The 23,059-nt window shown below is 35.1% G+C and overlaps 1 protein-coding gene across 1 annotated transcript in view; it reads right to left on the minus strand.

Moving 5' to 3' along the window:
• LOC125662407 (uncharacterized) overlaps positions 1-20,468 on the minus strand; it is a 39,970-nt gene extending 19,502 nt beyond the window's left edge. Inside the window, exon 1 of the mRNA XM_048894615.2 lies at positions 20,417-20,468. Coding sequence (XP_048750572.2) covers positions 20,417-20,438 — 22 coding nt within the window. The 5' untranslated portion in view covers positions 20,439-20,468. The remainder of the gene's footprint in view (positions 1-20,416) is intronic.
• Between the last annotated feature and the right edge of the window lie 2,591 nt (positions 20,469-23,059).

The raw sequence follows: 23,059 nt of genomic DNA on the forward strand, positions 1-23,059 counted from the left end.
AGTCCAGTGATTCTCACTTCTAAATGCCGAGCGTTTGGCAAAGGAGCAATCACTACATATTTTTGCGTCATGGCACGAGCGGGGCTCTAACTCATGACCTCCCGGTTACGACGCGTACGCTCTACCTATGACCTACCACATAGGATCGATTGATTGATTAATTATATATTGATTAATGTCCCTCTCGAAACAATTTCACTCACTGGATTTGTCACCAATACCGGTAAAGGGCTTCAAATTTAGGCCTACCTGTATGCTCAGCATTTACGGCCATTGAGCATTGAGGGTTCTTTAGCGTGCCACACTTAAGTTATGTGACACGGCGCATCCGTTTTACAAATCATCTTCGAGGACCTGTGACATTCATACCTGATGCCGGGGGTTTGGTGATGGAACTGTCACAACCTGTTTTAAAGACTTATGTCTGTCGCGGCCGGGATTCGAACCCCGATTTTCCGCATGCGGGCCAAACGATCTATCTCTAGACCACCGTGGCTAAAAAGGAATAATGAAGATAAAGGAGGTGTAAAATAATGATAATAATACGTCAAGCGGCGTCAAGCGTAATGCGTCAAGCGAAGCTCAAATCGCAACTGTTAACACAGATTCCGAGGATCTGAGAGAATTGATCGAGGATAAATGGATTAAGCTAACGTTAAGCGTTTATCGTGAAAATCGATTATGTTTTGCGTTTATCAGGTTTACCGTGTATCCTATGGTATCGTGCGTGTATCCTATCCTGTCGTGTGCGTGTATTGTGTTCTTTCGCTTATCATGTCAAGAATAACGTTGTGTTAATTCCAAATCAGTAAATAAAGGGAGGGGGGGGGGGGTACATGGTCCATGCCCCAATACCTGTGGTTTAATTTAGATTTATTCGAGAGAATTGTACTTCAATGTATGATTTAGAAACGAGCGATAAAACTAAAACGTAAAGCGATAAAATTAAAATGTACAAAAAATCACGTTCATTTGGGTGTTTATTACCACATAAAATTTCACTGGAAAACATTGACCTATTGACGCGCGGACGCGCTGAATACAGCTAGCCAAGTAAGTAGCATAGGTTTAATGTGAAATTCCGTACAGTAGATGCGAATTGTGTCCCACACTTCTAGGTTTTGCTGCTGTCATAGGAGTCGCCCGAGATTTGCCGATAGAACTAAAAACCATCGCCTTAAGTCTGATTTTGATTGCTCAAATAAAAGAAGGTTTGCGAAGAGAAAGGCACTTCTCAAAAGAGAATAGCTTTTCTGCTGAGTATAAAATAGTGGTTGACATTTATCAAATACTAAAATTTCAATAATGATTCACGCACTTATAACGTAAAAAAAGGGGGTCACAAGATATCTTAATATCTCAACGCGCACACGCACACTCCCTATGGCATTTTCTTGAACACGTTTTGACATATAATGCTCTTAACACCTTCAGTTAGCTCAAATAGTCCAGAAAATCCTATTTTCTCAAACTTAGAAAAGTACATTTGTACTTAGTACGTGTCGTTGTTCAAGATAAAAAGTATAAGTACTGTCCAAAATCAATGTTGGGATTATTTACCCACCACCTCCTCTAAATATCAATATTGTTCTATTGTTGGCAATGCCTATCAATTTAGATGTTCTTTAATTTCATCACATATATATGTAGCAATTTAGTTTTAATATTTACGGATAGATAATTTGGCAATTTTTGGTTAGGTAGCTGTACTGTTTTGCGCCTTTGAGAATGTGACTTCCCATTCTTTACCCAGAGTTCCGTGCGCTACTCGCACTACACCTCTCTGTCAATGACGTTTTACAGAAATCTTGTAAATGTTTCTAATATCCAACATTTATGGTATGGACTACATATCTAATCATAGTATGAAATGCTTTTGGTGCAATTAAATTGATGCTTAATGTGAATTGTTTTAAAATCGCTGTTTTCTGATCCTAAATTTGGAACTACTTCGTAATATGCGTATGAATGTTTTTTTAAAAAGATTTTCCCTATATATTTGTATGTAAAACTTTGATCCCCTATTGTGGTCCCATCACACCACCGGGGGCATGATTTTAATAAACGTGAATCTGCATTATGTCAGGAACCTTTCATGTAAATCTCAGCTTTTCTGGCTCAGTGGTTCTTGAGAAGATTTTTAAAGATTTTCCCTATATATTTGTATGTAAAACTTTGATCCCCTATTGTGGCCCCATCATACTCCCGGGGGCCATGATAAGAACAAACGTGAATCTGCACTACGTCTGGAAGCTTTCATGTAAATTTCAGCTTTTCTGGTCCATGAATTCTTTAGAAGATTTTTAAATGACCCCACCCTATTTTTGCATTTTTATGATTATCTTCCCTTTCAAAGGGACATGGCCCTTCATTTGAACAAAATTGAAAACCCTTTACCCAAGGGTTCTTTTGGTCACGTTTGGTTGAAATTGGCCCAGTAGTTCTGGAGAAGAAGTCGAAAATGTAAACAGTTTACAGATGAACAGACAGGTGAGCTAAAAAAAACAACTGTATGCATAGTTGATTTCATGGGATGATCGACATTTTGTAAAATCAAAAAGACTTATTGTGTTATGAACAAGGGCAGCAGAAATTGTAGAGAAAACAGGAAGTCTTCCTCAATTAATACTTATTCTTATGCATGTACGTATTTTAAAATCGTATTAAACTAAGCGCTTGAGGGTACCACCCCTTTCCCAGGATTTTTCATTTTCTAACACCCTCTCTCTCCCCGATTGTGACAGTATGTTGTTTAACAAATAGAAAAAAATAGAAAAATGAAGAGAAATACTGAAAAAGAAATAACTTATCGAATTCTATTACTCTTTCCCTGTATGTAGTCATCTTTAGAAGAAAAAAATATGGGTCCATCCAATTGATAAGAGGTTTTCATTCCCCTGAAAACAACAGTGAACAGATAGATTTACAATTGTATTTGTAATTATTCCAGCGAAATTTCTTTTTCTAGTCTTCAGCTGTTGTATTTGCTCTCTCTCCTTTCTTATCCAAATGTGATCGCCATTTGATAACTTACAATGATAAGAGAGGGATTGTTATAAGTGCGCATACACTTGTTTTCCAATCCCAACAATTCAAATGATATGTATTTAAGAGAGAGAGAGAGACGACATATTTTCCCATCCACTGCCCTTACAATGTAGGTGGTGCTGCCATGATACCGCAAGTACAAGATTATTATGAAACATTTTGTAAACTTTTAAACAAACAAAAACTTTATGGTACATAATATTTTAAGAGCAAACCTTTTACCGCTTGCAAAGGGATTCCCGAAATTTTGGTTTTGATCTAATAAATGTATTTGCCAGATTTAAGAGAAAAACATCTTAGCTACATATATTACCTGTATTTCAAATTCCCATTAATCCCGTGTAACAAATTATTGGTTGCCTTTTTAAAGATTTAATTAGCGGTTTACATGCAAGAGTCTTATAATCCGGCGTTGACAGAGGTATCAGGGAGCAGCTAGCACCATTAGTAATTTGACGTTTCTGTCAAAACTTATTGAAAAATCCGCGCTCTACAGGCTAAACCAACATGTAAACGACCACGAACTACTTCCAAAAAAACCGTCTGCATATCGCCGTTTTCATTCTTACGAATCTATTGAGACTCGTGAATGATTTGCTAGATGCAATGGAGAAACGGGAAGTTACGGCTCTCATAGTGATCTATCTCAGCGCCGCGTTTGATACAGTGGATCATCAAATACTTATTGATGTGCTCTAAAAGCAATACGGTGTTACCGACTCCGCTTTGACTTGGGTCGATTCATACGGTCGCGTAGTTGCCAATTGTGTATTAATTCTACGTCATCATCACTGCGTCAGTTACAGTGTGGTGTTCCGCAGGGGAGCTGCTTAGGTCCGTGGTTGTACCTTACGTATGTGGGTACGTTGTTCAACGTTATTCCTCCGACAATTGATTCGCGGATGATCATACTGCAGGTAAACGGTTCAGTCCTATTTCCATTTACAACGAAACCGAAGCCATCCGAGAACTTGAAAAATCTGCTGAAATCAATAACGATTGGATGATGGTAAATAAACTGAAAATGAACACATCAAAGACTGAATTCATTTTATTTGGCAGCAGGAAGCAACTGAATATATTTATGTAGCACAAAAGTTATTAATATTAATGCTGATAAAATTGAATCAGAACGTTATATAAGATTTGGATGGAAATCAATTTTAAGGAACATATGAAAAGGAAATGCCGAACAGCTATGGTCAATTATCTTAGGATTAAAAGTTTTCGCAACTATTTGACAAAGCAAACTACAAAAAATTTGGTTTTAGCCTTAGTAATTTCTCATTTGGACTATTGCAATGTGATTCTATACGCCATAGCACAGACTGAAATATGTAAAATGCAAAGAATCTTAAACATGGGTGCGAAACTTGAAGAAATTTGACAGCTCTAGGGATGCTCTCATTGATCTACATTGGTTACTTATTTATTTTAGGATATTATTTGAATTATTGACTTTCATGTATAATTTTCATGTGGACGAAGCGCCATTGTATTCAACAGAACTTTAAACAAAACAGGTACCAAATCAAAAGTTACACTTCGCTCAATCCTCTGAGAGCTGCTACATTGTCCCTTTTAACAGGCGTATACTTTCAGTGATAGAGGTTGCCGGGCCAGTTTACTGGCTGAAATAAGACAGTCCAAATCTCTAGATACTTTTAAAGCCAAACTGAAGACACATTTGTTTAGACAGTTTTAAGGACGTATGGTACACCAGAGAAATTTGATATGGATAAAAAGTGGAAGATATGCACAACAATATTTTGAAATCAGAAAGTTTCAAATTTACTTTATTTAGTCAAAAATACAGTGTTAGTTGAAAAAAAATCTGAGAAAAATTAAAAAACCCTGCTGGGCCCGAACACGCGATCTACAGTTCACCTGTCGACCTGCTAACCCATGTATATGTATACAATGTATATATGCATGCATATGATATATAAGCTTTATATATCATACATGTATTCTCTTTAGACAAGTTGAGAGGCATTCATGTTTCGATTCTGGAAAACGTGTAAATACAGGAGTCGGTGACGGTTTATGCTTCGACCGACCTTTCGACTCGGATGTGCCTGGATTTACGCAATAGACAAGTTCTTTTCAAACATTTAACAGCAATGCACAAAACTGTTACAAGGTAATTAAAACTTCCTTGCTTTTAATTCATTTTCAACATGTCCCCTGTCCCAGGTTTAACCACAACTCTGATTACGTTAGCTAATTATTAACTGGTCCCCTATTGTGACATCGCTTCTCCCAAGATCAGTTAACGGTAACCCGGGACAAGGGACACATTTTACAAAATCAAAACTTGAATGCTTGCGAAGAGAAGTCGATGAAAAGCTATGCCTCTCGACTTCTCTAAAGAGAATAATCATGTATAACGCCATTGAATACTCTTTGTAAAATCAGGAGTTAAATCAAATAAAAACTGTTTCAGTTTACACAATGAGTTTTTCAACCCCCCCCCCCCCCCCCACACACACACACATAACCCTCCAAACCATAGGAAACGAAAAGAAAGTTGATCCCATCCATTAACGGACTACTGACATTTGTTAATGCTAGTGATTTAAAGGGAAAGGCAGCCCTAACAACATTGTTGCCTTTAAGAATAAAGTATACTTACTGATATCGTAAATGACAGCCTTTAACAACAAAAATCCTTGCTTAACAATTAAATCAATATTAATCTATCTTATATTTCAATTACCCGCCGCTAAGAGAGCGGCCATTGAAGTTTAATTTATTACGTCTCGCCGTCGGTTCCGGTTTATTTCATCAGCAGTACTGTAAACATGACAAGTCACGAACAGTTAAGTTTGGAGCCGTATAGATTTGAGCCCGTTCTTTCGCACCAGAGAATTGAGAAATGAAGACGTTCAGTCGAGTCGCAGACCAGGTAGATGGTACGTACTCGTTTTTTCATACATGTAAATGTCTCAAACCTCAACTTGTCATTACGCAAATGATGGATCCACAGTTTACGTAGTATTTTCTTTTCAAATAACTTTGTTGGGTAAGGAATTTCAGGGGAAAGACTTTCACTTCTCCCCTTCGCATTAGTGTAATGAACTGCTTGACAGGAAGGCATCCACCTATTTACAATGTATTCGTAAAATCTACCACATGCACATCTTTGATCTCATCAAAACCGGAATAGCCAGCGTGACGTCAAAATTGTTGATTTTTGTGTTCTTGAGTACAAAAGATTTCCGCATTAGGCAGCCTCAATAGATGGCGGGAATTTCAATTTTTAACGTTTTAAGATTAGTACTGAAGCTTATCTAGGCCGTATATCAAAAGAATAGTATGACAAATCTTTATCATGTAATTAATCCTATCATTTATCATGTATCTTGGGGGGGGGGGGGTCCCGGACTTTAATATGAATCGTACCAGACTCTGGCTCGTGGGAAAGCGAAACCAATGAAATATAGTTACTGAAGATAGATTAACATTATCAACTGTTGACTGTACATGAAATGAATCTACGTATGTTGATATGTTACATTATCATACACCGCACACGTATTTATTGTATTGATAAGGAAATGAAAAGAGTGGACGTTGTTTTGTATTAAACTTTCGTTTAAAGTGTTTTGGTGCAGTATTTTTACTGGTAGTATATTATAATACTAAGCAAACATATTCAGATCCAAACGTTTAATTTAGAGATCTATAACGTTATATTTATGCAAGGTGAAGATAACGAACAGTGATCAATCTCATAACTCCTACAGGCAATTTATTACAAATAGCATTTTCCTCTCTGAACCAACCAGTTTCAGCACGCGACACAATCCGTTCATATTGACTATGAACGGATTATGAATTACTTTAAAGCACGCGACTGAGAGGGCGTAATGATTGTAAAAAATACAACATATGTTACAAAGATCTCGCAGAGTCACGCATTGGATTAAGATTGTGAACTTACGTGGATTATCATTCCAATCTTGTGATCTCCTAGCTCCAAAATACAGTGCAACGTGCAATTTTGATAAAAAGCAGGGTACGACGAAGTGTGACGTCATGCTTATGTTTTGACGTAAGTCACAATACGACTGCGACATAGGTGGATCTTAGGAGTTCGTAAACAAACGGTGATTTAGTAGCGCGATTCACAGAATTTGCCTCAAATCCAAATCCGTTCATATTGAACATGAACAGCTAAAAAGTGTTGTTCAATTCTTAAATGGGATTTTCATACACTTAACTTTCAAGACCAATATGAAATTTAGATACCTTTTCTTTGGTCTAGTGGATTAAAAAGAATGAAGTTTTTATAAAAATTAATGATCATCACAATATTGTTTTGGAATTATTTGAAAAGCATTCAGAATTAGAAAGATCTTAAGCTTTTTTCTTTTTCTTTTTTGAATTATCAAGTGACATGTTGATTGGTCGGGGTAAAGTATCCACTGACACCCTGTTTTAATCCCCGCCTAGAGTGTCAGGGGCCCCTGGATTTATAGCACACAGTAATTACAAAACACACACATGAATTAATTATTATGAGAAAAATAATGTTATATATACATTTTGTACATGTATGATTAGGAATAGGGAAAACATTGACTACTATTATATTGCTAAATTGGGAAATTTGATTTCAATGTTTTATATAATCTAAAAGAAAAATAAAACAGAGCTATTTCAGTTCTACTAACAAGGGATCAGGGTTTATCCTCCTCCATGCTACTATAGGCCAGGACACCTCAAATACTGGAGTTTTATGTCATAAAGAAGGAGTTATTGTTACATAATATTACAAACATATATAGATATTCATAATTCACAGTAGATCTTGCGAAAAGGGTTTGATCCTCACGTAGGGCACCATGGCTTGGACACATCTATACTACCAGTTATAGGCCTAATTAAGAAATTGTTTGAGAAAAGGAAATGTACTTTCAAATGTTTAAGAAGTGTGATACAAGCACATTAAAATATATACAGGTTTTTTTTAAATACAAGATACAGTATGTAAAAATCTAAATGGATTGAATTCGATCTAATATTTCTTTAGAATCTGAGATATAGTTACGTTATACATTTAGATTTGATTGAGATAATGATAAATATTTTTTATCAGGCGATTAGGAAATTCAATACCTTTGGAATCATTTGAGAACATTGGAATGATATGAGGCATACATGTGAGAATTTATCAAATGATTTTGAATTGTTTTCGATATTTTTAAAGAACATTTTTAAGGTTGTCGAGAAATACAGTTAGATTTGATTGAGATGACTTGATGAAACATATTTCAACATTTTATCAGATTAATGGGAATTCTTTGGAATAATATGAGAACATTCATGAGATTATTGAGACATACACTCATGATACTGCTTTGTAACTTAGTTTTTATGGTTGATACTATCATTTCACTTATTGGTTTTTGATGTTCCTCTGAATGACATTGTGTCGTAACATTGTGTTGAGGAAAAACTAAGTATTATTCTTCTTAAATGACATTTAATAAAACAGTGTATTTTCACATACCAATACGAGTTTGTAATTTATTCCAACAAACGTTTTATGCGTAATATGTACAGTGTGTATCACTGCAAAATGCAGTCATTTCATTAATATAACAGTCTCATTACATTTTAAGTCATTCTTACAATAAAGGATAGAACTATATCTAACAACGATATGAATTGCTGTAGAATATTTTCATTCTTCCATTTCATGAAATATATTTCATAAAGAAATCCCCATCTTAAATACTAGTATAGCATGCATTTATTTTTACTAAGAAAAGTGTTCCAATATTTTATTATTTCCTTTGCTAAGCTATTACAGCAAATTATTGAAGATTTTGTTTTGATACGCTAGTAATACTGGTATAACATGCATATACGTATAGTATCATTTAATTTACAAGCCAAGCCTAGCGTTTCTAAGTACTTTCATTTTATTCTCTCATGTTTATTGTCATATGTAATTACTGATGATTTTTTTGGATATTTTATTTTGTCAAGGTTTTGATTTTGGTTGTAAAACAGGGGAAATCACTTTATCATATTGAGAAAAGTACTGGCTGTGTTGTGAAAATAAACATTTAAGTACTGTTGAAAATAAATGTCGGGATTAATTACCCACCACCTACCCTAACAATACGAATACTGAACAAGGATACCGAAAACGAAACAGGATTTGCCAGTGACAAGCTTATATGTACGTATATGTATGTTGTTTTTCTTACGCCACAAGTTGAAAAACTTTACTTAAGTAGTTTCAGCCATTATGAAGCTGTGGCAAGCTTACTTTTGCATCGTATAACTGTAAGTGCGAGCTTAAAAAAACTGTGAAATATATAAGAAAGAATTATTGTTTTGCAAGATAATAATTATTTAATTACCAAACTTACATGTGCCTGCTTTGAGGTTAAAAAGTGTTGAAATAATTAAATGTTGGTGTTGTTACTGAAATATGAAATATAGAGCTATTTTCATTGAATTTAATTTTTGGTAACAAAATGACAGCTAATTCCCCTCTAAATGTGTGACACACAGAGAACAGAGAAAAAAAAATCCAGTTGTTATGAAAGATACCCCTCTTGTTTTATCATTCTAATAACAGGTCAGTAGAGAAAATATTTTGAAGTTTGTAAAATTATCAAAACTGATTGTTGTAATCATTGATACACGATAAATACGTACAATCACACTATCTCCACAAATTTAAAATAGTTATTTATCCATGGATTGACCTTGTGATGCAGGCAATATTTAATAAATTTCATGTTCTATTCAAAAGTCTATTCGGCAAAAACCATTTCTAAAATCTGAACAAATCACTTTTTATTATCCCGGAGAAAACACACACAAAATATATATCAATAATTGAGAGCTTATATCACTTCTCTCTGGCTTCCAATAATGTGCTTAAAAGATCCATTAAATATATTTTTGGTGTAATGAGCTACCTTAACAATCCATATACTTCCTGTTACCCCTTCATGACCTTGAAGTTGGAGCATTCGTAACAAATTAAAATAGCGAAATATATGCAAAATAATACTGCAACTCATATATCATGAAATAATAACAAAAGTTCATTCATTTCAGTCACAGTGGTCAAAGAAATGATTATTAACAGTCGGATGATTGAACACAAAAACATTTAGATTAACAAATAAGGTAATTTGAATTTGCACATAAGTACGCTTTGTAACCTATTCACCATGCTTACTGAACGATGCTTACAATTACAATTCGTATGACATCTTACCTACAGGATTGTTTCCAGCCATGTTTTTTCTTTTTACTTAGATGGAAGTAAAGGAAAAAAAATATTAACGTTATAATATATTATCCTCGTTATCCATTTCTCGTAGTGAATACAGACCCTATCTATACATGAATCTCTCTCTCTCTCTCTCTCTCTCTCTCTCTCTCTCTCTCTCTCTATATATATATATATATATATATATCCATCCATCTATCTACCTATTTCTTTCTATGTCTCTATCTATCTATCATACACTAAAATGAGCAACGAAATGAACAATGTCAAATCCCTTATTGAGAACAAAGAAGTTGGTTACATGTAGATAAGGGCAAAAGTGGCGCTACATTATGCATTTCCCCCACATATCTTGCTTGCCCTTAAAGAGGTTCGCACCTGACATTTGGAGTAATGTTAATTTTTTGAGAAGTGTATATTTAATTTCTACGTTGAAGAAGAATTAGGAAACTGAAAAGAAAAAACTGTGGTCGCAATGCTTGTTATTGAGCTACAATGTTCTTCACATGACCTTTTTGCTCTTAATTTGATTAAACTTGATTCATCTGTTGGTGTATACACAATATAAGCAACAGAAATCAATCATTACATTACATTGCATATTTTATATATATATATATATATATATATATATATATATATATATATATATATATAATCATGTTTTTAACAATAAAGATTTTAAAAAGTCATGGAAATTAATATTGACGTTTTTGCACTGGATATACAAAAAAAAAAATTCATGATATCAAATTTAAGAGTTTAAAAAGACATATTTCACATAATCTTAGAATTTAAAATGGAACTAAAAAGTGGGGGTTGGAGACCAATTTTTTTAATTATTGGCGAAAATATTGAATCATCATACACAATTTTTGAGTAAATTAATTTTAACTTTTTTAAGAATAGGGATTCTATTTCGTAAAATATATCAACATTTGATCTAGTTCCAAGTTTCATCTACTTGTATCATAAATTATAAAGCTGAAATACACTATAGGAGTATAAGAATAGAAGATATATTAGATGAACCAGAAAATGTAATATCACGCAGGGTTAGAACTTTTTGATAAATCAATCCTTCCGCTACAAAAAAACCCTGCTAAACTTTTTAAAAATTTGAATTGATACAACTTTTTTCAACTGGATAAGGTTCGCTAATAGATGTGCAATACGTTTGCACCAATGAGATCAGTATTAAACCAGTAAATACTTAGTTGTAGCATCCTGTGTAGTTGTGTTCAAAAGCTCAGGAGCTAACTTCTCCAGAAGGAAATTAAGAAGGAATTTGTAATGAAACTTATATTGTTCGTTTCTTTCTAATAACAAAAGCCACATCAGAAACCAACCCAATAAAGGAGTTATATTTGTTTGCCCTTTTGCGAAATTATAACATTAACTGACATCTTTGATGTAAATGCTCGAATCGTTTTGACAGAAAAGATATGAAAATATGTACTACTTCATCGTCAAATGTCCATATTTATTTAGCAAAAATCCATCATCACCTACATATGGTGTTCATATCCCTCAACTGATTCGATACGTAAGAGCCTGTTCTGCGTATGATCATTGTTTTACAAATCGAGACAGACAACTGACAAGCAAGTTGATAATGCAGGGGTGTCAACAGTCTCGTTTAAAGTCAGCATTTCGCAAATTATATCATTTTTATAACAATCTACTTTGCCATTGCAACCAATCATTGGGTCTATCTGACGTGTTTCATATCGATTGTTAGGCCGTTCTTGGCACATTAATTTTGACTATGAATAACTCCGGTTGCCTGATCAAGATATAGGGCTCACAGCGGGCGTGACCGGTCGACAGGGAATGCTTATTCCTCCTTATCCTACCTCTGGTATATCTAGGAGTACGTGTTTGCCCAACTTTCTATTTTGTATTGCTTATAGGTGTTATGAAGTTGATCACTGTTCGTTATCTTTACCTTATCTTAAAGGGTGATGGTGTACAGGACCATAGATGATTGTTTGACAACATGTGATTTAATCATATAAATGGTACATGTAGTTGTGAGGAGTTTTGGACATTTTCGCAACTCGAAATCAGTGTAAAGCGAGGCTGTGTCAAAATAAATGCAATATGATATAAAATAAAATATCACAAGTTAACAAGCATAGTGACATGCATAATTTTCCATGCTATATCATCTTTATATTATTGATACTTTTTTGCACTCAAACTATGAACAAATTTTATACAAAAACCTGTTATCGTAATTCACAAATATCCAAAGTCTTGATTTTAAGAGATTATGTTAAACCCATGAATTGAAATTAGCATATATATAACTTGATGTAGAAACTGTGAGAATATGTTGAAATTATAGAACGCTACAAGTGTTAAGTTATATATTCATATATATCTAGTGAATTATAATCCTTTTGAAGCGCTGGGCGTATACGCCAGCGATTATTAGATGGGTAGTCGAAATCTTCCAATCAACGACACCTATCGGCAACTTTAAGAAGTATTCAGAACGATAACTTTGGGTAGATATTGACAAAGTCCTTCGCATCCATTCGCACGTCTGTCAACATGCCAACGCCAGTGGCGTAGCTTCCATTGAGGCAATCGAGGCAGCTGCCTCGGTAAAAAAAACAACAACAACACCTTTTACGTTGTTCAAATGTCGATAGCTTCTGGGGCTGCGCCCCCAGACCCCCTGCCTCGGTAATATTCGAACCCAAGCTACGCCTATGAACGCAGTATCATACATTGTATATTTCTTTAAACTATTTGAAATATTCCTGTGATACAATGGTGAACATGTTTTGTGACATTTTTTGTAAAACGTGATGGAGGAGATAAAGACCACGTGGGGTTGAAGATATTGCGTAGTTTGAATTTTGTAAACAATGATAGGGTGTTGCTAAAACGCTGAATGGAAAATGGAAGGGAACGTAAAATAATGCATTCGTAGTTGATTGATTGATTGATGTTTTCCGCCACACTCAAAAATTTTTCAGTTATCTGGTGGCGCCCAGTTTTTATTGGTGGAAGAGAGAACCCAGATACCTGGGAAGAGACCACCGACCTTCCGAAAGTAAACTGGGAAACTTTCGCACTTACCGGCGCGAGTGGGATTCGAACCCGCGCCGACAGAGGTGAGAGGCCGTGTGATTTTGAGCGCGATGCTCTAACCACTCGGCCATTATAGTGTGATCAGCATTTTGTAAAATCAAAAGGATTATTGTATTATTAACAAGGACAACATAATATACATGTACGTACTTTAAAATCATTTAACTAAGCACTTGTGGGTACCACCCCTTTCCCCGGATTTTCCATTTTCTGAGACCCTCTTCCCCGCCGATTGTGACAGCATGTTGTTTCAAAAATGGAAAAAAAATGAAAAACCAAAATGCTGAAAAAGAAATAACCTTTCAAAATATACTAATATTTCCCTGGTAGTCATCTTTAGAAAATATTTGATAAGCCTATCCAATTAATAAAAGGTTTTTAATCACCTGAAACAACATTGACAATTGTAATTATTCCAGTGAAACTTCTTTTTCTGTTCTTCAGCCGTTGTATTTCCTCTCTTTCCTTTCTTGTCAAAATGTGGTCGCCATTTGATAACATTGAAAACATAAAATTACAATCTCTTTTTCTGTTTTTCAGCTGTTGTTTTTGCCCCCCTTCTCTCTCTCTCTCTCTCTCTCTCTCTCTCTCTCTCTCTCTCGTTTGAAGCGCATGGGTTTGACATAAAGATCCTTTCTAAACAACGGGTAGAAGGGGTCGGATGATTGTATCATCCTAATTTTAACTTGAGTTGGAACAAACTTTCTGTAGTGTGTTAGAAATAAACGTATTGCTGTCATCAGAGGACAAAACCTTATAATAAGTGATACAATTGTCATTGTCTTTGTTTAAAGTATGGATGTAAAACGGTTTGCGGTCTACAGCATGCAATGGAAGAACTTTACTTTTGCTTACATTCAAGCATGAAAATATAACCATTTGCTTTTGTAAGACTTAGAAGCGACTACATGGGGTGGTCCTTCGGATGAGGCCTGAAAAACTCTTTAGTAGCAATAGTAATATTCTCGACTGGTATCTTAAACAATATACAACCAACAAACCTATACAAATCATGATGACAGGTATATAATTTAGCCAAACGTAAAAAAAAAACTTTAAGAGGGAGTAATAATAGTAGTGAAGATTTAATTAGATATCCCTTCCAAGTTGATTGAGATTGATACCCCTCCCCACTTGGAATATGATACCAAATGATTATTTAATTTTCATATAACTTTACATGTAGCCGAACTTCAGTTTAATAAACTATTTTTTTTTTCATTATAAAAATGCCAGTGGCTGACTCCCTAAGCTTTTTTCAAGAGCTAAACTTGTTTCATATACTGTTAGACGTTATAACATCACATGATAATGTATGACATCAGGTACTTGGACTGACCGAGATATCACTGATAACTAGTCAAAAGGTCGAATTGATAACATATATTTATTCTGTTATCTTGCTGATGTAAAAATGTGTGTAATTTGGATATGTGTCAACAGATAATACAGGAAGTGACGCCCTACATATCTTCTTAGTTCTATTTCAATATCAACTTTGTTATCTACTAACAGCTCGGGGATTATGAGTTTCAAAATCAAAATCAAGCTGGAAATTGGTATTTTTTATTTTACTTGTGAAATATTTTTATACGCTTTAAGATTACCTTTAACTTGGTCTTAAAACTCCAAAACAATGTTCCACAACTAAATTATGTTTGGATGTTTTAATATACAAAAGTAATGCTAAACTACGAAGGCTCCTTTATGACAAGCGAGATTAAAGCCTTTCTATCGTGAATGCCTACTTCTATCTAGCAATGCTTACTTCTCCTAGGCACCTGATCCCACCTCTGGTGTCCAGGGGCCCGTGTTTGCCCAACTATCTATTTTATATTGCTTGTAGGAGTTATGAGATTGATTACTGTTTGTTATCTTTACCTTCCATACATCCAAACAAATTCGAGAAAATGGACCATCTCCTGGACTTGATAATTTAAAACAAAATCCGACTGGTGACTGACAAATGCATGCACTGGGGTTTCAGTGTCGTTCAAATCAGCATTTTGCATTGATGTAGTCGTTATAATAGCGTTCTTTGGGAAGATACCCTGCTGTTAGGTCGAAGTTTTCATGCCAATCGCTAAGCAGCTCTTTTATTCTAATTTTGATAACAGGTTAGTTCGTTTATCTGGTTACCTGGGCTCACAATGGTTGTCATTGGTCAACATGGAGTTCTTACTTCTCCCACCTGATTCCGCCTCTATTGTTTCTAGGGGCTGAGCTGTTCTCGATTTTGAATTGTTCATTATTTTCACCATTCTCATAATATATGGATTATGACAGCGAACAATATTGACAATGTCAATAAAGCATGGAGAAGAGGAAAACAAATATTATTTGAAGCAAAATATTTTCACTTAAATACACCCAAAAAATTCCAAAAGATTTATAATCTGTGTTTTACAAGAAAAACGTGGACATATATAAAGACGTAATTTTCAAGAAAAAATTCTAAATACACAAACTAATGCTCCAGATACGTTAGTCAGATAGAGAAATTATATTATATTTACATGTACATTTCCAATGTTTCGCTTTTGATATCTTTACAAACTGCACTAGTACATGTAGGCATTTCCAGATGGTTGTGATGCAGTTGTGATCCATGTGCGTATGAGTTTTGATGAATGTAGTACTTTCATTTTAACGACTGGGAATTCCCACAAAAATAAAAGTAGAATGTAAATATAAAAAAATAGATTTCATGAGTAATTGAACTGCGACGATTCACTCGGGCATACTTGTCATGAAGCGCATTATGACGTATGGGTAAAAACATCGTAGCTCATATCCTCATGTATTTGCATTGATTTTTTAAAATGAACACTATTGTCCAATACTATTTAATGTTTAATAAATCAGTCCACTTGTCATGTCAAAGTGAACTTGGGCGGAGCTGATGCTGATGTGAGAGCTAGAATAGAAAAAGCCAGAGCTGCATTCCTACAACTGAAGAACATGGAATTCCAAAGAGCTGACTCAGCAGACCAAGATCAGGTCATTCAATTAAACGTCAGGTCAGTTCATATCTACGTGGCTGAAACGTGAAGGACAACAGTGGCAACAGTCAAGAGGGTCCAGACCTTTATTAATTCTTGTCTGAGAAGCATGCTCAAAATTCGCTGGCCGAAAACCATCGGCAACAAAGACCTTTGGCAACGAACCAACCAACTCCCTGCAGAAGGAGATATTCTAGGACGCCGCTGAAGGTGAAATGATCGCACACTCCGTACGCCAGTGTCAAACATCACAAGACAAGCACTGACCTCGAATCCCCGAGGAAAGAGAAATATAGACAGGTTGAGAAATACGAGGCGCCGATGACTCGATGCCGACACAAAGAAAATAGGATATATCTGGAGACATATTGAACAGAAGACCCATGATAGAGACGCCTAGAGATCTCTTGTCGGCGGCCTATGCTCCAAGAGGGTATCAGGCATAAGTAAAACAGTACACCTGTCATCATCTCTTACTTCAATAAGTACTTTGAAGTGGGAGTGGCTGTATGAGGGAAAGCGTAAAGATGACATTGAGATATGTAACAAACAAACAAAAAGTGAAAGTGTAGATTTTGTTTACATCAAACTAACCATATGAAGAACAATAATTGTTTGAATTGGGCTTTTAAAGTAGATGTTAAATTACTTTTCAATAAAAGAAAGATGGCGATTGTCGATTTCTGTTCCAACTATTGTAATAGCAAATACTAATAAAGTTACTAAAAGTGTGTGTCCCAGCAGTTTGGGTGGTTGCATGGTGTATATTAAAGTGTTAACCATCCTTTAGGCAGTATATGAAGACAGTGATAAGCATTAATAACCACCGCGTGTGGGTGGATATATGTTTTGTATCGCACAGTGTGAAAGAGTTGAACAAAGGGAAAGAACTATTGGGGAAATAAAAAAATGTGTATTGAGATGTAACAACTTTAATAAGTTGTATTTTGAAATACCAAGTAAAATGTAAGCGAATGAAGTGTCTTCTAAGATGCTTCACAAACATTGTTTTCCCTCTATTGCATATAAAAACAACCTCAATCTTAGGTGTACATGTACGAACACTCAAAATAAGGAACTCAAGAAAGTATTGCAGCATATTGCTTGATCGTGTAAAATTTCAGTGCTATATTAGAGCTATATCAGTTATATTTTAAATTATTATGCAAATAATAAGGGAGATTTTGTTTATGGATTTCTGTCGAATGATTTCATATGAGTACCGAACAAGCTTTATCTAATGTGTAAAGGGATACCATTACCAAATACAGAACATCACAGAATATCTAAACGTTTACGTACGTTTTTATCGAGAAAAAGTAAGTGTGATTGGTTTACCTCTATAAGTTACTCTTACCGATACCTATACACTGTAACAGATCAAACGTAACATATTAAAATCAGTCATGGCAGAATGAAAGTAGTTATAACGTATCAAAGAAATCATTCCAGTATAAACGTAATAAAAATAGCCATAACAGAGTAAAGGCAGAAATAACAAATGTAGCAAGGAAACCCATTATGGACAACTAGTAATATTCCTGATTTTAATTCAGAGTTTGTCATTCCCGATGTTACAATCTTATTCACACGCGTGGTGATGCGTCAATACATTTCATTGACATGCATGGTGATACGTCGATACATTTTATTGACATTTAAGATGGTGCGTCAATACATTTTATTTACAAGCATGGTGATGCGTCAATACATTTTATTTACAAGCATGGTGATGAGTCAATACATTTTATTTACAAGCATGGTGATGCGTCAATACATTTTATTGACATTTAAGATGGTGCGTCAATATATTTTATTGACATTTAAGATGGTGCATCAATACATTTTATTTACAAGCATGGTGATGCGTCAATACATTTTTTTTAAAAACATCAGCAATCCTATCAATGATGTAAAGGCGGATGACCGCATGCTGCATACTTTCTTTTTAACATCCTTAACCAATTAAGCAAAACTTGGAACACATTAAGAATTCGCGAAGTAGCCCATATCACATAGGAGAAAAGGCAATGAATGACAAACTTTTAAAAGGTATTTCCTACCTCATGACTATGTACACAGTATATCAGCGTATGGACGGTATTTAAAGATGGTATCGAATTCTTGGTTTTTTTTGCTTTATGTTTTTATATTTGTCCACATTCCCAAGATTCTAGGGATCAGAGGCCTAAACATTCTTAAAAGCATTTCAAATAGTCATACGTTTGCACACGACAGATGCACGACGAAGAACAAAAACGTATCGCATATTGCTTTAAATCCCTCCGATAATTTTTCATTTGTAATGATACGTCACGAGATATAGGTGAAGCACTAGAAATTTAGACTTATACGTAGAAGCCATGTCTCCGTTTTACAAAGCTAACATAGGACGATTGATTGATTGACTGTTTTACGTCTCGTTTCACTAATATTGAGACGCCACCATTGGTAGGTGAAGTGCCACGAATTTAAACCTATACTTGGCGCTTAAGTTATATTTTTGATAGTAAAGAACCTTTTCCCTAAATTTATTACCTATCCGTTTCACTAACCTTCCCTATAAACAGAAAAGACAAAACTGAATGGGATTTGAAATCTCTTAAAAAGATTTTGACCTGACATTTGGAGTAACGTTTTTGATTTATACATTAAAGGAGAATTAGGAAATTTAAAAAGAAAGAAAACCTGAGGTTCCCATGCTTGTTATTGCGCTACAGTGATCCAAAAATGATCTTTAAGCACTTAAGATTTCCCCAAGCTTTATTTGATTAAATTTGATGTGTCTGTTGGATTCAACACATTATAAGCAACACAAATCAATCATTACATGAAATAGATACATAATCATGTTTTCGAAGAATAAAGATCAAAAAACAGTTTAATATAAGTAATGGAGATAGATATTTACCTTTCGCATTTGATATGCAAAAAAATTCATGTTGTCAAATTTGAAAGCTTCAAAGGACATATTAGGAGTAATGGCAATTTCCAAAACTTAACCTAATTTTCAAGGTCTTGTTTTTAAATTTAAAATGGAAAAGACGAAGTGCGGTTAGATATCAAATTTTTAAATTATTGGCAAAACTGCTGAATTTTCATACAAAATGTGGGATAAATTGATTTAAACTTCGTTAAGAATCGTTAACCTGTTTGGAAAAGTATAGGCCTATCAACCAAATTTAATAAATTACAATATTTGAACTAGTTCCAAGTCTCAGGTACTTGTATCAGAAATTAAAAAACTGAAATACACATGTAGGAGTTTAAAAATAGAATAGGATGAAAGAGATACTGTAATATCATGCAGATTTAAAATTGTTTGATTAATCAATCCTTACGCCACAAAATATAGTCCTTGCCAAACCCTTTCAAATTGACGCTAATTTTTTCAACTGAATAGGTTTAAGTAATAGACGTGCAATATGTTTGCACCAATGAGATCTGTATTGAACCACTAACTACGTAGTTGTAGCATCCTGTACGATGTGCTGAAAAGTTCAGGAGCTAACTTCCTTAATTGCAAATAAAACCCCGTTTCATTATCCCGTAGAAAATGACAAAAATACAGAAAGTAATGGAGAACTTCTATCACTCTTTCAATGGTGACATCATGCTTAATATGTGGCGCTTTAACGAGCAAATAAATAAGATTTTGGTGTAAAGAACTGCCCTAACAAACAATAGATTTGCTGTGACCTCGAACTTTGAGCATTCTTAACACCCAAATCCTGGAATTCCAAGAAAATAGATATAATGCAAAATAATGATGTAATTCGTACTTCATCGTAGGATAACAGAAGTTCATCTATTTTCTTCAGGGATCAAAGAAATGTTTATTGACCAGATGGATCTTCAAACAAATGATTTAGATCAGCAAAATAAGTAATTTGGATCTGCACATACGTAATTTATAAATTGTATTTACCATGCTCAAGAAGAAACCATTACTGTACGATGCGTACAATTACAATACAAATAATGTACATCTTACCTTCCGCAATGTTTTCAGCCATGACTTGTTTTTATTTTCTCCCTTTTATACCTAAGTGAACATTGAGAAAAAATATAGAGAAAATGTATCAGAATTCAATATTTATTCTTTTCAAAAACGTTATAATATATACCCTCTCTCTCGTTGTATATTTCTCTTAGAAAGAAAATACAGATTCCTATATATCTGTCTATATATCTATCTCTAATGCACTGATTTAACCAACGGTGAGAACAAGAAACAATGTCAAATCCTTCGTGAGAACAAAGATGTTGGTTACATAAGCATAGAATTGGTGCAATATATGCATTTTACGTATTTCTTTGTTCGTACCAATTTGTAACGAAACTCTGCCTCCTTCTTAAAATGAGTACATTGTATAGATTAGCGAACATGCATCATTAGAACCAAACTCAAACGTTTACTAATTTTTTTTGAGAAATACGAGATTAATTATCACCATAACTGATATAACTTTTATATATTATACCCGAATCTTTTTGGCAGAAAAACATGTTCCCTTTTTGGGGAATAAAAACCACACCCTAAAGGGTGATAGTATATAGCAACAGCAATATTTCTTCACAACATGTGATATAATCATATACATGTGAAATGAAGTTGTAATCAAGATCAAAATATCCCTTCTTTTCCCTGTAGTGACATTGTGCTAACTTACGGTTCCACATACGTCATCCCCTTAGGTTCTCGGATGTCACGTGATACCTAGTATATAAGCCGTGAAAATCGGGGATGATCAGTAAGTCTGTGTTTGACGGCCGGTGAGAAGAGAAGACAAAACGTGTTTAAGGTTTTGCAAGTATAAACTGAATAAAGTCTTACGTGTCTGTGTGCATATAAATAGTCACTGTTTAATTGGCATACCAAGGTCAGTGCGCTTCAATCCCCAAAAGTGCATGCGATTTAGTCCCTGAAGAGCGCACACTTTTCAGTCCCTGAAGAGTGCGTGCGCTACAGAGCAACGAAGTGGTTATAATGTAAATACTTGTAATTCAAATCTGCGATGGAGATATTTGTTTAGTTGATCTATTCATGTAGAAGAGCCGAATCCCAGAACAAACCCAGAAACGTTACATACATATGGTGGCAGCGCGATGGGATTCGGCAAATAAAGGAATTGTTACAGGTTTATATATTAACCAAACCAAGTGTTTCTCAATAATGAGCGCAATGGAGGAAATGCTTGATGCGGAAACGCTAGATGAGGAAATATCTTTTCTTGAAAAGAATTGTGAGAGATTGTGCCTAGAAATAGAGAAGAAATCACTAGTATCGGTATATGGACCAATGTGCGATCCCAGCATTTCAACCATGACCAAGGAGCACGAAGGGCAAAGCTGCTTACCTGGAGAAGGAGCTGATGATACTGTAATTATGTTGAATGCGAAGCCAATAAAAAGAAAACCTTTAGCGGAAGGTAATGGCACGGATGGTGTTACTACGTGTATGAGAAAAACGACTCCCAGAAATAGCAAGGGAAATTCTGCTTATAGACAGAATGCACACGTTTCAACAGAAAGTGCATAACAGTATCAAGCGAGTGCGCCGCCACCTATGACCAAAACGTCACCAAACCTGTCGAATATGCATCTGCAAATGGCGAGAGAACCGAGTGTAACTTCCGCACGTGTACAACGCAATTCAACGCTGGATATGTACCCTCATATACCAGTACAAGAGGAAGCGCAACCTCAGTTACCTACCTGTGCAGTGTGTGGAGTTGCAGAATTATTCTCTAAGAGCCAGAGACAAAATCACGATAGACTTGCATTCAGAGATATAAACAGTCGTCTCTCTATGCAAAGGCCAACTACCATCGACAAAAAAAACGCAAAAAAACTGTGACATGGGACTGGCGACTTTTGATGGTAGTTATTCTTGGATTGATTACAAGTCTAATTTTGGCGGTAATTCATAATTGATGAAATAGAGAGATTTTTTTTATTTAGCCGTATCACTACGAAGTGCCGCTCTAGGGAATATTTCCTCAGAGACGGGTCAGCAGTACGATGAAGCATTGAAGCAATTTGCGCTACCAAATCAAGCCGTGCACAATCAAGAGAGACGTCAGAGAGCATCAGCAACCATAACATAATTAGGACAAGCTATCAGAAGGTTCATTGTTTTGTCTTATTCGACATATTTATATGACATGATGAAAACCCTCCAGAATAAGTTAGAATCGTTAGAGAAGCGCGTTCAGGAAAAGGATTCAAGTCAAAGCGTTCATAAAAGGAGCATATTATTCAATAGACGGGAAGACGAATAATTGATTGAATGAATATTGCTTAACGTCCCTCTCGTAAATATTTCACTCATATGGAGACATCACCACTGCCTGTGAAGGGCTGCAAAATTTAGGCCTATGCTCGGGGCTGATGACCATTGAGCAGAGAGGGATTTTTATCGTACCACACCTGCTGTGACACGGGACCTCAGTTTTGGCGATCTCATCCGAACGACCACCCCATTTAGTCGCCTCTTACGACAAACAACGGGTACTGAGGACCTATTCTAACACGGATCCCCACGGGACGCGAATAATGAAGTGTTACAACTGCTCAGAGAAATGAAACATTCGTAGAAATTTCTCAAATGGAAGAAAGAAAGCGATAAAGCTAT

The sequence above is a fragment of the Ostrea edulis genome, chromosome 8 (genome assembly GCF_947568905.1).
Source record: "Ostrea edulis chromosome 8, xbOstEdul1.1, whole genome shotgun sequence".
Taxonomy (NCBI): Eukaryota; Metazoa; Mollusca; class Bivalvia; order Ostreida; family Ostreidae; genus Ostrea; species Ostrea edulis.